The sequence below is a fragment of the Empidonax traillii genome, unplaced genomic scaffold, assembly GCF_003031625.1.
Source record: "Empidonax traillii isolate 1590-97213 ecotype Southwest subspecies unplaced genomic scaffold, ASM303162v1 scaffold361:size2146424, whole genome shotgun sequence".
NCBI lineage: Eukaryota > Metazoa > Chordata > Aves > Passeriformes > Tyrannidae > Empidonax > Empidonax traillii.
In genome coordinates, this window is record NW_020955554.1 from 63,258 (window position 1) to 77,810 (window position 14,553).

The 14,553-nt window shown below is 45.0% G+C and overlaps 1 protein-coding gene across 1 annotated transcript in view; it reads right to left on the reverse strand.

Annotated features, from left to right (window-relative positions):
* LOC114061822 (polypeptide N-acetylgalactosaminyltransferase 9) overlaps positions 1–8,847 on the reverse strand; it is a gene marked incomplete at its 3' end in the record, with an annotated part of 70,797 nt that extends 61,950 nt beyond the window's left edge. Inside the window, exon 1 of the mRNA XM_027892657.1 lies at positions 8,545–8,847. Coding sequence (XP_027748458.1) covers positions 8,545–8,785 — 241 coding nt within the window. The remainder of the gene's footprint in view (positions 1–8,544) is intronic.
* Positions 8,848–14,553: the final 5,706 nt, after the last annotated feature.

Sequence of the window (14,553 nt, forward strand, 5' to 3'; positions counted from 1 at the left end):
GTGTCTCTAGGACAGCAGTGTTTGTGCTCCAGCACCTCGACAGTTTGATTAAAGGCTGAGAGGGGCCTAAACAAGTCGTCCTGTGAGATATGCAAAAATCCTTGGGCAACCATCAGCGCCCTCTCCGAGGGCTGCATCCCTCAGCTCATGTTCCCTTGGCATTCTGGGCTGCTCCAGCCCAGCTTCAAAGTCAAGGCCACGTCTTTGTTCTCTCAGAAACGTTTCTCCTCCGTTTGCGCCCGTCTTTTGTTCACTCCTCTCCAAATTCTCACTTTGTGAACTTTTTGACGTGTGACAGGAGGAGGGAGACAAAGAAGCCAGTTATTAGGCAGATCAGGTTCAGAATGAATCACAGAAGAAATTCCTAATTCCATGACCTCATCTAAGAGGGCTCTCTGCAGCCTGGCTTTGAGTTATGTGGGCCTGGAATGGGAACATCGCTGTGAATATGGGAACCATACCAAGCTGACTCTTTCAGAAAACAGAAGGTTTTACATATAACCCCACTGGATACAAGCATTATAAAAGCCACTTCCCTTCCGGAATTAATTTGCTGTTGAATGAAAATGCATCGAGCCAGATGGATCTATTTCAGGAGGAGGACCAGGCTGGCACAGGTCTAAAATCAAAGATTATTGGGTTTGTGTATTCGAAGCTGGAATAGCTGAGAGCAAAGCGCTCAGTGCAGGTGCTGACACGTTCATGTCTGTGCCTAAAGGAGCATCCCAGGAAGGAGGCACCGAATCAGCCTGCAAATATTAAACTGAAGAAAGAGGGGAAATTTCTAATAAATACCTGCAAAGCTTTTCACTGCTCCTTGCAATGCCAGCAGTGAATAAACAAAAGACATTCTTCAGCTGCTGAGAAAGTTGACACTTCCAGCAGATGCAAAAGACCATTCAAAAAAAATGGGAGAAAAGACTGGTCACCAGGAAGAAAAACGCAAAGCAGGCTCCAGTGGGGCCTTTGGTTGCCCATGTGCCTGTGATGGCTTTGGAAAGCCAGTAGCCTAAATCCACAGACCTGGATTCTGGGGATTCTCCACAGAAACTACATGACAGAACTACCAACAAAGCTGGTGCCAGTCACCAGTGGCACCGAGCTCTGCAGGCACAGGATTTTGCAGCTATCAGTAGCCTCATTTTACACATGGCTGGACGACCAGAAACCTGCCTCACGAGGAATCCGTAAAGCAACCGCAAATTTTAATCCCGAGGAAAACTCACCTTTGGGTTACACAATGCTATTTCAATTGGGGATATTTTTAGTCTTATCACTGCCTTCAGTTCAGCATGCACAGGAAAGAATACCACCAATCTTTTCTACGGCACGAGGCTTGCTTGAAAATGAGTTAATATAACAAAAAAAAATACATTTTTATTTACAAAAGCTTCACATCCTAGAGGCATATGGGAGCTGTAGAAAAAAAATAAACTCAATTTCTAAAAGGGCAGTAAGGCCCCATTGCCAAATAAAACACAAAAACCAGCGTAAAAAATCCAAATGAAAAACAACCAATTAACCCTATCACCCCACCAAAAATGCCAGAGACAAAATAAGAAGCAAAACTTCTCCAGTATTGCAGGAGAGGGTTTTCCAGCTGTCTTGGTGGATGCCTTCCAAGGAAAACGAGCTCCTGTGCAAACAAAGCCCCTTTTTGCTTTGCAAATGCTCCTGCAGTACTTCTGGCAGGACAGCCACGATCAAGTGCTGATCTGACCCCCTGGTCTGAGCTTCTCTTTGAAAAATGCCAACTGGAGCCAAACAGTGCAGACACAGAAGCAACCCCAGACCAGGAGTCCGAGGCAGAAACACAGAGTTCACCATGCCTATACCAGGAAGGGGAATCATTCCAAAACCTTCAAGCTAGAAGGATCCTGCTCCCAACCAGACTGAAGCAGTACAGGGACACAGCAAGACCCCATCCTTTATACGGAATATACATCATCATAACTAGCCAATATACTGCTCATTCTGAGGCAAAAATACTTTCATTTGGACGAATTTACTCTTGGAGTTACTACACTGGTAACCACTGACTCGTGCTGATGGCTCTGGATCAATAGCCAAGATCAATTTAGGCAACTGATTTCAGCAGGACTAAGTGCATGGGTGAGCTGAGGAGAATCTGAATCATTGCTGCAGTCATAAAAACCTCCTTGAGCAAGTTACCCCCTCCAACCAGCAGTGTCTGTCACTCCTCACAAGGTGCTGCTGACAGCAGAGCAGGGTTGGCAGGAGCTGCAGTTTGCTTAGGAAGCACTGTCAGCTTTATATCTGGCTCAGATCCCCGACTAAACACAACTGCTGCACCTTCATCCACCCAGTCTGGGTTATTTAAATGTGATTCCAAACGGTGCCGTGAAATAGGTAACACTCCCCTGGAGTATTTTGGCATCAAATATCTCTGCCTGGCAGAACCATTTTTAGGTAGCAGCGCTTGGAGAAGCTCTTTTAAAAACCTTTCCCTGGGTTTAGTTTTCTTAATCATTGCCCATTCTCCCAGGATGACATGCAAATTACAGCTCATGTATTAAAAGTATAAATCAGCCCGTGGTGGCAAGTGAAAGTGCTTCTGGAGAATGGCTCCATGGGAGGTGGTGCACGGCTTAAGACATTCAGAAATCTATATTCTCACCTCTTCTAAAAGATGTTTTGCTCATTTACTTCAACAGCTCTTCAGCCCCCAAGAGAACTGAGTGTCCACACTGCACATGATGACAAAGCAGAATCACTCTATTGTCTCCTCAGCTCTCTACCTTGCTGCTGCCCTCAGACTCTCCTTCAAAGCCAGTAATCAAGGACATACTTAAAAAAAACAAGCCAAAAGAACATTAAGCCTTTGGCCATTTGGTAGAGAGTCTCAAAACCATCCTTTTTCTACTGCATTGTTTCACTGAGGGCTGCCCTCAGCAAGGACACAAACCAAGTCATGGTCCCAGGCTCATCCTTCGGTTTTTGAGAAGATCCTACAGAACCAAGACTGACACCTTCATGCCCAGCAGCACTACCATGTGTTCAAACTCCAAGTAACCCAAGCTAAGTGAGAGGGCCTTAGATCAAGTTGCATCACTCTGCTCCGTGATTGCTGCCTCCTGTTCCCTAAGTCTAGCAGCAGATCTTGGCTCAGGAGATGGCCTTGCTAGCAGGTGATTTCTACACTCTTTTAATGCCTTACAGGACTTGCCGAGTAATCAGCAAGTGCCATTCGTGGTGCAGCTTGTCTCCAAAACTGCCTGGGAAACCTAGACACTCCTGAACACCTGAACAGAGAAAAACTATAGGGCAGAAGGACGACTTTTAATCTGTTTGCATCTGCCCTGATGTCCTCAAAATGGGTTTTGCCTCCACCTACGAGGCTTTCAGATATGGCACCACAGCAATGGGTTTTAGGAAAAGCAGACACATCCAATTAACATTTGGCTGCTTTAGCTCCGTGCTCTCAGCAGAAGATGACTTTGGGTCAGTGGGAGGATCTCTATCTGGCTTTCCTCCTCAGAGACTGGAGGTCTCTGATTTCAGAGGACACTTCTGATCAATAGGACTACAACAAGGTTGGAAGCTGCTCTGCTGTCATTGGCTTTCTTCCTTCCTGTTATCCAAGACATCACAGGCTCTTTTCATTTTCTTCCTTTTTTTTTTTTTCCCTCCCCTTCAGTGTGTTAGTTTAAACTAAGTGATGGTAATGACTACCAAGTGAAACCCCTCAAATAACAACAATAATAAAAAAGTATGCCAAGTATACCCAGAGAGAGAAACTGAGTGCCCATTAGTAAAGTTAGAGAGGGGCATTAATAAAAGGAAGATTTGTTAAACATGACTCATTTATTTTCCTTCCTTTCATAAATCTTATTATTTCCTTGGAGAACCGCCACGCACTCAGTGGCTGGAACTGCATTCTTAAATGATGCTCTTGGTTTAACTGCTACCTGCCTTTATTTACTGAAACATCAAATACACAGGCCCTAAAACCCCCTAAGCTCAGAAAACAACCCCACCTCCCAATATCAGGAGCATTCTAATCCTCTAAACCTGTACAGAGGCTGTAGGTGTGCAAGACCCACACTGCAGCTCTTCTCCACAAAGATCACAGACCCATCTTTACTTTTCCAATCCCAGCCACACTCAGAAAGAAATGGAAAGATGCTGAACTGGAATACTGCCGAAAAGGCAGCAAAAACAACATCAGTCAAAGATTTCCTTTCTGCCTCTGCAAACATTGTTTTTGATCCTATACAGTACAAATGATTCAAGCTCTGTACAAATGAGTCAATGATAAAATTACCACATGATTTTTTTTTTCCCCCTGTCAAAAAAAGCTTTCTTCCCAGCTACAAAGGCAAAAAGCAGCAACATTACATAAAACCAATAGTTACTGCTATATGAAACACAGAGTACAGGGAGACTTTAAAATCACTGATGTGCTGCTGGAATGGAGACATATTTTTTTGTGTTTGCCAATATTCTGCAGAGTTGAACACCATTTGGCCTGTATTACAAAAGAGATCTGCCCTCTTTTTTAACTAAACTTTTTTGACCTTTTCTTCCTTAAGTGCCTAAATAGAGTAATACTATTTTGAAGATTACCTTACATTGATACAGGGGCTATCCAAATATTGGCTTATGATGTTTTCCTTCCGTTATTTTGGGGAATAAAACCTTGACCTTCCTGAAAGCACTGATTATGAATTTCCTCAGCTACATAAATCAAGACTAACACAACTGAAGCCAACATGACAGGGAAATCAGTCTTCTGGGCTGGACCATCACTTTGCAACACAGAAGGTCAGGTCTGTAGCAATGGTGACCTACCTAAGCTTGACAATCTGACCCAGCACAAGAGAAAATACTTGTTATGTACTGTGTGGTAACCCATAAACAGCAGCCTAACCCAAAAAAAATGTTGTTTTTTTTTTCAATCCCACCTTGCATTCCTTTAAAAAACTCCTCAAAATGGGACCACACGAAGAAGCCCCTCACTAGGGCCCCTCACTTACTTTCCATATGGAAATACGGAACCATTTTCAACCAGTCACAAGCCCACGAGGAACAAACTGTCCTGTTAAAAATACTCCTGTACCTTTTAGGTATGCAGATTGCCAGGCTGAATTTTAAATGCAATCACTTTGCTCCCAGTACACTCTGAAAATCAGAAGTCCCAGTCAGCAGGAATCAGTCCTCTGCACCCAGGCCCTGCTATTTCCATCAGTTTAAGCCTCTGTGCTGCAATTATGTGAATTGTCCACTTTCCTCCTCCAGCCTCCTCCATGAAATGCATATGTAACATAAAACCCATTTATCACACTGGAAATTGCTGTTGTATTTAAGCTCCCCAAAGACAGCAAAATCAAATTATGATGTGTAACGAATGATAATCTGTCAAACTCAAGGGAATACTCCCAATTTATCCCTCCGTGTCTGGAACAGAACAGGTCAAAGGGGTCTAACGTAGAATACATGGGTGTGAAGACGTGATATGAACACACACAAAGAGGAGATGAAAACACTCTTAATCTTTGCAGATTGGATGAAATCTAATTACATGTTGTATTGATTGTTGTGTATTACTGGAAAGAGACACTGAAAAGGAAAAAAGGCAATTAGAGTGAAATTGTAGCCTGACCCCTCAATTGCTTTTGGCATGAAAGGTTATGCTCTACTTGGGGCATCAGAAATTCTTTACCCTCTATGGCAAATCATTAGCAACAGACTTAGTTGCAAAAGGGATTAGGGGAAAAATGCAGTCCATGAAATCATTTTCAATTTTTCCCCTTTACTAAAAAAAAAAAAAAAGGGAAAGGAAAAAAATTCCAAGGTGTTATCATTGTGCCATTTCATGAATTGCTACTAAGTCTAGCTGGCATTAGTTCTGTGCTCAATGACAATAAAACATATTCATCAATAGAAATACCATAGTAAAAATGAAAAATAATACATATATAGATGAACTAGATCTATAACAACTCGGTTTTTCAAAATAAATGTTGTACCCAAGGTCAAACGTCAAGAGGTAATATCGAGTCTCACCGGGGAAATTCCACAGCCACGTTTCATTGCTTTCCTTTCCCTTTTCATGCTCCATTCATTTACTTCCACCAAAGCCAGCAGCAGCTGAGCAAAAAGGAAAGCTTTTCAGAAATACTATTTTTCCGAGTTGATAAAAAAAAAACCGGAGCACGAGCCAAAGGAAAACCATTGTTTGGGTGTACGTCTGCACAACTCTGCAGGGAATCATGGCAATTCTCACTCATCCTCTTCGAAAAACTCTTGTTCTGCCAAAGCATAATTGCAAGGACCAGCTTTCTCCTGACTTTCATGTGGGATCCTCTGCGTTCTACATGCTCCTCCACAGGCACTGCACTCACGGGTTTTATTCAGGCTGAGAAGTTAATGAGTTCTCAAGTGATTGGTTTGGGTTGCCTTTTTATACATTTGTAACGTGACTGCTCGTGATTATTTTCCCTGCAGAAGGTAAACTTCTAAACAACATTTCTCTGACTGTGTGCAAACAAATCTGTGTGACAAACAAAATCCTGTGCAGCTGCAGCTGCAGGGTTGGGTCTCTCACAGAGTGGCTTTCTATTCACCGGTAAGGTGGAGACCAGGTAAGGTCTGACCGGTTTAGGACTCATCTGAAGAGAAAAATGAAGCAACTCTTGATGACTTCAGTGCAGCACTTCCTAATTTCTTAGGACTTTTTGGTATGATTATGAAGTAGCTTATCTATGTTCATGTACCACTGTGTCATAATAAAAAACCCCAACAACTATGTCAGAGAGGAAGGGAAGGGAAATGAATAGGAAATCTGAACAACTCAGCTTCAAAAACTTTCTGTATTTTCGTATGCAAGAACTTCCAGGAAGAAAAAACTGCCTGCAGTGTTTATTATGACCTGAAGAAGCAACATAACATCAGTTCAAGTGATTTCACTATGAACTTCCATATCCAACAAACCAAATTAAAGCAGAAGAAAGAAAAAGTTGCCAAAATAGGGGCACACTTTACAGAGAGCTTCCCATTTGCTGTGAAGCCCCAGCCATCACATGCAGTGGTGCCTGCTTGGTACGTTAAAGGACTCCTGCTGATGCTCCAGGGGATGCTGTGCTGGGATGAACCCCACACAGGGAAATCCTACCCAAAGTCTCACCCACGAACAACACCAAGAACAAATCAATTTGAGGCAAAAAAGCCCCGCTCAGCTGAGCTACAATGAATTAGATCGAGAACCTCGTGGCTTTCTGGAATATGTGAGAAGGATTTTCCTCTTAAATCCTACATTCTTCAAAACTGCTCCAAAACACGGTCAGGAAACACAGCTGTTGACACTTCCCTGTAATTCCTGAGTGTGTGTTTTTGTGACTAACACCCACACTCCACGTTCCCCTTCTCTTCCCTGTCTATACAGATGAGAGCGTAAGGGGATGCCTGTTCTCTAACACTTGCTGGCACAAACTGCAAATTACCATAACAGCCTAACTTACTTAGATTTATACATTCATTCAGAAAGTAGTAATAGGGAACATACTTTATCCTAACCCTCCTATTTGTCTGCATTTTGAGACGACAGCAGCCTTTGTTAAATCAATGTTATGAGTAGGATTTCCACAAGCAGCCTAGAAGCACATTTGCTATACTTAAACATATTTACACTGAAATTTTTATTTGGTGCTAGACACTAAATATTACATTTATTTCATCATTTTAGGAAAAACTTCACAGCTTCTTCTTGTCCAAAAAACTCATGTATTTAATCACATACTTATTTCCGTGATGTCTCACACTTAGAACTTTACAAAACTATCCAAATACAAATGTATTCATTTCAAAGAATTAGCTTCTATATGACATGTTAGCTGTCCTATCACAACTTTGATGGCTTAGCTCATTCTAGCTACCATGGAAGGGTTCTTTGCTTACCTACCAATATTTTTCAATGTTGGTGAATTCGAATGGTATGTCATAAAAAGAACTGGTGGATGCTTCTCCTCCTCATCAGTTACAATAACAAATGCAAATAGCAAAATCATTAAGGAAACATAGGGGTGCTATGTTTAAACAGACCATGAAAAGCACACAGCGTGAGAACTCAGCAGAATGTTTTAAAGTAGTTCTGCAACCAAGTATATGATTTTCAGCTATAGCCTAACAGCATATTTGCTCTTCAAACAACTTCCTATGCAGACTTAATATGCCCAAGCAAACTGTAAAACCTGGGAGGTTCCTAGTGGGGACTTCTCCCAGACCCAAAACTCGCGAACTCTGCGAGCTCCCTTAACTTTGCATCTATCGAGGCAGTCCTGACTCCGGACCGAGAGCTGGGGGAGAGGCAGGGTGGTGGTGGGAGGCTCACCGAGCCCCTCCAGCAGAACCCTGCAGGCACCTCTTTCCCCGGTATTTCAGCGCTCCAGCGGCGCGGTCAGTGCCGGGTCCCCTCCCCATGGTGGGGGACACTGCGGGCGCTCCCCCCAGCCCGGGGCACCCTCCCGGGGCACCCGGGCACTGCGGGGCCGGCGCCGCGCCCCCCTCCCAGCCCAACCCCCGTACCATTGAGCTGGTTGTAGACCACCTCCTCCAGGTGGTCCAGGCGCTGCAGGATGGACTCCCTGTCGGCCAGGCTGCCAACCTTGGCGCCGCGGCTCCTGGCCCGGCGGTCCGCGCTCCGGACGATCTGCACCAGCTCCTGGGAGCGGTCCTGGATCCTGCAGTAGACGGAGAAGAGGATGATGCCCACGAAGACCAAGATGTTCACCGTCAACAAAGTTTTGATTTTCCGTGCCACCGCCATGGGAGCCGCCGGCGCGGTGGCCGGGGGCGCATCCAGGCGCGGCGCCCGGCGGCCCCCGAGGCCACCCGGCTTAGCGGGGAGGGGGAAGGGGGGCGCGCCCGGGGCTCGGAGCGGAGCCGGGTGGGGGGGGGAGCGGAGCGAAGGCGAGAGGAGATGAGATGAGATGAGATGAGCGGAGCTGTCCTTCAGCACCGCCGCGCCGCTCCCCGCCCGGTGCCCGCCGTCGCCCCGCGGGGGCCGCGCCGCGGGCAGGGCGGCATGGAGAGAGAGGGGAGCGGCGGGGGCCGAGCCCGCCCAGCCGGCCGCGCTCGCTGCCGCCCCGAACGCCGAGCGCCGTGCGCAGTGACGTGCTCGGGGATCTCATCCACCAGCAGGCACACGGAGCGGAGGAGCCGCCGCCCCGCCTCGCCTCGCCTCGCCCGCGGCTCCCGCCCCGCGCCCCGGCACGGCCCTGCACGGCGGAGCGGGGGATGCTCCTCTCCCCCCACCCCCCTCCTCCACCCAGGGAACACGGCAAGGGACACACCTTCGCTGCGATGCCCAAAACGTTTCACCTTGTGCTGCCCGAGCGCCGCCAGGGGCAGCTCCTGAGCGCGGGCAGGGTGTCCTTGTCCCTGCTGCAGCCCCGCAGGTGAGGGGGATGATGCCACCACGCCCGTCTCAGCGCTGGGAAGGAGCGGAAAACAGCGCGAGGGAGAGCCGGTGGCTCGCTCAGCTCCATGGACTGCCCGGCAGCCAAAGCACAGCACCGGCTTGGGATCCTGCCTGGAGGTGGCATGGGCTGGGGCCACGTCCACGTGCAAGAGGGGTCCTGCCAAGCATACACAGAAATACAGAATCACAGAATAGTTTGGGGTGGGAAGGGACCTTTAAAGGCCCATTCACCAGTCCAACCACCCTGCAACTAGATCAGGTTGCTCAGAGTCCTTCCCCAGCTGACCTCTAGTGTTTCCAGGGATGGGGCATCTACCACCTCTCTGGGCAAGCTGAGACAGTATTTTACCACCCTCACTGTAAAAATTTTCTTCTTTATATCTAGTTTAAATTGATCATCTCTTAGTTTAAAACCATTAACTGTCTAAGCATGATGCCAATGGACATTAAATAACCCCTTTCAACATCTTCTCCATTCATGTTCCCAATGATCCTCCTTTTATACAAAGAAACATACCCATCTCACATCCTGGTTCTGGGAATTTTTCCCCTTCCATCCTTCCTTCTTGATTTCAGGAGCTGCCAACTCAAAATTCAGCAAAAGTTACAACCTCTGTGAATTCACTCGAACTTGGCAAGGCCAACTCAGGGTTTCCTGAGGTATAAAATCTCCCACTGCTGGTCCTACTTCTGACCCTCCTGCTGTTCACCTTCTGCAAGGTCCCCGAGGGCAGATTCTTTGAGAAGATGTGTTTCTGTCTCAGAGAAAATCTCCCCTTGTCTTTTGGGCATGACCAATGAAACCTGTGTTGGAGAGATCCAGCAGTCCAGAACAAGCCTAGACTGCAGTTTCACCATCATCTAATCTTATCCCTGGAAAAAAAGATGCCACGGGTTTTCTGCAGCGTCATGTCTTGCAAATAGGTACAAGATTTAGTTATTTCCTACAGTACTGGATTTTTAAACACAAATAATGCCCAAATGCATTGGGTCAAATCTTTCACTCAAGTTGTAGTAAAACTATCTAGAAGTCAGCTCAGCAGAAGCAGCTCAGAACCTGCATTTTTCCAGTGCTTTATAAGAAGTATTTATAAGAATACTACTTATTTCAGTAGTATTCTTATTGCAAGTCTCTCCCAACCTTACGTTTTCCTAGCCAATAACAAGTTGGTTTAAGAAAACATATTGAATTAATGCTCAAGTGCAGCTTATTAGGTGCCTCCACAGCATTTAATATATTATAGCAACACCTGCTGGTCTTGATATGGTTAAGAATCTGTTACATCCCTGTTTCCATTAGAAACTCCAAGTTCACGAGCTGGCCACAAGAATTCAGTTTGGATTCTGACAGGAGCTTATACTTTGTCCCAAGAGTTGTAAAACACCTTCAGCTCTCTCAGAGAGTTTACCAAGTTTTGAGGAGGACTTTTTTTTGCACCACTGCAGTTTTAAATGGCCTCTCTCAGAAACATGATTTCACCCATGATTGGCTTAGCAAAAGGAAACAACCGTTTGACCTAAGTAAATGTTTTTAAGTGGTCAGCTTGAAATAGTCTATGATGTGTACAGAAGAACATGAGAATATGCTTACACAGCTGAAACCTCACCTAACACCACTCAAATATTAGCTATTAGATCACTGCTCCTCCAGAGATCTCAAAGCAAGTTACAAAAGATAAACGAGAGCTGGCTGAAGGACAGCAGTAGTGATTTCAGGGAAAATGTCAGGATCAAAAAATGTCTTTTCTTTTTTCCTCGGAACAAAACAAAACAACCCCATTTGAAATATTTTCACACCAGCAGCACTGAGCTGAAGTCATTGTTTCCTGCCCAAAAGGGTCATGTTCCAATTTTTCTTCGCACAGGAAGGTGTGGATTGCCAAAAGAAAGCGAGATCGAAATCAGTATATGCAACAGCTGGACTTTGGTGTCAATACTTTAGCTGAAACCAGATGAATCAGCTCCAGCCTACAAATGGGGACCATGGGAAGGCACTGGTGGCTTGCTTCCCAATCAGTGGAACAAGCCAGAGGCAATGTCAGGATCCCATTCCAAACCACAAATCCAGTGTGTCTCTCTCACTATTACCTTCTCTCACTGATTTTCACTCCCACTCATCTCCACGGGTCTCCTGTTTCCACTCACATTGTCCAGGGTGGACGAGGAAGATGCTGTAACGACACACCAAGACACTGTGCAGTCAAATGACAGTCTGGAGGTGATCACACTATTTACATGTCTCTGCTACCAACTGTGCTCAGCCCAAATGAACACCTGGATGGAGGACAGCTGGCTGAAGATGAAGGTGATGCTGAGCAGCCAGAGGCAAAGACACTCAAAACCCAGTCAGCTCTCTGAAACAGCCATCTGTCACAGGCATCTCCCCTAATGGAGCAAAGATGGTTCACTGCCCTGGGGCAAATCTGGACTGCTGCTGGGCTGTCACATAGCTGAGGCTGTGCTGATAACTGCAGCATGGAAAAACAAACCTCGCTCTTGTCTCTGGCTCTCCTTGAAGCTGTGCTTGGTCTTGAACAATGTTGATCCTACAGTAGTTATGTTTGCTTGTGTTGACTTTTGGTTACTGCAGAGGGCCCCACCTTGGCACAAAGATGTTGTCAGAGAGGAAAACTTCAGCTGCTTCTGCATTTAAAATCCTGCTCTGCTTTAGCTACTGAGGTCAGAGACAGTACATTTCACTTAAAGCAACACAGAACTAAAATACTTTGGAAAGAACTCTCTGAAAGTGTCCATCATCTCACAGCTCTGATCTGCAGAGCCCATCATGCAACTACTCAAGGCAAGGGACTCCAAGTCAATCTGAAGTTCATCTGGAGCTACCAACCTCAACCAGTACAGAGGGACTACCTGCGTTCTTTTTAGCCAGCTAGTGAAAACTGTAAATTGTGTGGCAACTGAATATGACCAGGATACCCGTCACCATCACCTGGACAGTTCCAAGTTCAAGTTTTCCCAAAAAGTGGTCAGAAGAACTGATTAAAGAAGAACATGTCAGACCTACAAAATGCCATCCCTACACAGAGCCCTTGGAGGCTCCATGCCTTCTGCTGTACAGCCCCAGGTATGGTGGCTACATAACCACATAATCAATTTGAGTTTCAATTTTCTGTGAGCTGTTTTCTGTTGAATTTCATTTTAATGTCCCTAGGAGGAGATGAAGGAATCGGCTGATGAAACAAAATAAGTAAGATTTTACTTCTGAGGAAAGGCAAGAAGAAAGTGATTGAAAAGTTTCTTGAAAGTTTTTTGAATTTAAAAAAGCTTAGGATGGGAAAAAAATGTTGAATTCAAATTAATAACCACAAAACCGTTCCCAACCACTTTTCCAAAAGGACACAAGACTGATTTACCATATCTAAAGAGACATACCTCTCTGATCATTCTCCTGCATGATATGAGACATTTGCAAGAATGAATAATGCGTAGAAGGGAAGGCTTTGATGTTTAAAGTATTTGAACACTAGCTTGAAAGAAAGAAAAAGAGACACGGCAGACAAAATATTATGCCAGTGATGATCTGCAATTGCAGATTCCAGCTGTAGTTATTCACACACACTGACATCACCTACCCCCATTTCATTTTCCTAATGAAATCCCAACCGCATTTGCTAGCACACTGCTTAGAGTCTTAACAGAGCCTAATATTTTCCTACTTTATTTTCTGTTTTTTCTACTCGCTTAGAAGGAAACAGCAACAAAAGCAGCCAGCCAAGTCTCAGCTGTCTGGTGAATCCCCAGGCACACAGAGCTGAGGCCCTCATCCTGCTGCAAGGAGGAACTGCAGCCCCTTGAACTCTCGTGCAGTTTGGAGTTTGAGCAGCCCCTTCTCACCACGGTGCCAGCAGAACACATATTTCAGAAATAATATATGTATACTATACATATATATCCTTTTAATTTTGGCAGTATTAGTCACTTATTAAGATTAAACAGAAGTTTCATAAGTGGAATTTTGTGATGCTTCCTTCTAACAGCGCAGCAATTCCCACTTGCACGTGGGAATTCATGCAAGTTCTTCAAATGCCCAGACCACACTGTGTCCTGGCACTTGTGGCTGTGACACAAACATGCACTCCTGATATACTCTTCCTGTTGTATTAAAGCCACAGGTTGACCCTGCAGAGAAGATTTATAATAGCACGATTACTGGCAGATCTGCTGCTTTCATGCCTGTGAAATTGTGCTGATGACCACCTAGCAGTAAATAGCGTACAGATAAAACTCAACAATTATCCAAACACGCATTAAAAACCCCAATAAACCTGTCACTGTAAAAACAGAATATGAATAAGTGCCAAGACTAAAATATTCAACCCACATGCTTACATTTTACAAGCCCTAATTTATAAACATTACAGCTCTCACCAATTTTAATAAGTTGAGCTCCTACCTTTTTCAAATCCAACTGCACAGTCCTTTATCCATGTCCTATTATTATCTCCTGGTGTAATTTCAGAATAGGTGCTTGTTTGCTAAGAGGGGATCATCACCATTCACCATCAGCAAGGATGACTTAGATTTACCCATGCAACAACTGAAAACAACCCCTGAGGACCTTGTCTCCCACGACAGGCAGAGAGGCTCAGTCCAACTGCACCTGAGGGAGGGAAAGTGGCTGGAACCTGCCTGACAGCCACTGCTCTGGGATCCTGAGCTGCAGACTGATGTTTCTGATCATCATCATAACTTACTGCGAGGAGTTTCAGAGTTGCTGTGATAAGATAGAGACTCACACTGGAAATAAATCTGGGAAGCTTTCAAGGACAGCTTCTGTGTTTATGAGAGTCCTAGTAAAGAAAATAAATGTGAGAGAGATATATAAATATAATTTAATATCCAGCTATTACAGATATAGAAATTACCTCATTATACTCTGGGAAATCCATCTTTACTTGTTCCCGTTGCCAGAAAACTTACAAAAACCTAAACAATGGCTGGGCTGTTTGCAAGCTGAGACTTCTACTTTTCATACTGATGAATGTTGTTCTTCTGGTTCTGTGTGTTCCCTCCTCTGCTGCTTCTCAGATTCTCCGTAGAGCCTTTAAAGCAGAGACTGCTTTTTGACAGTACTGTTTTAAAAAGAGGGTTCATGA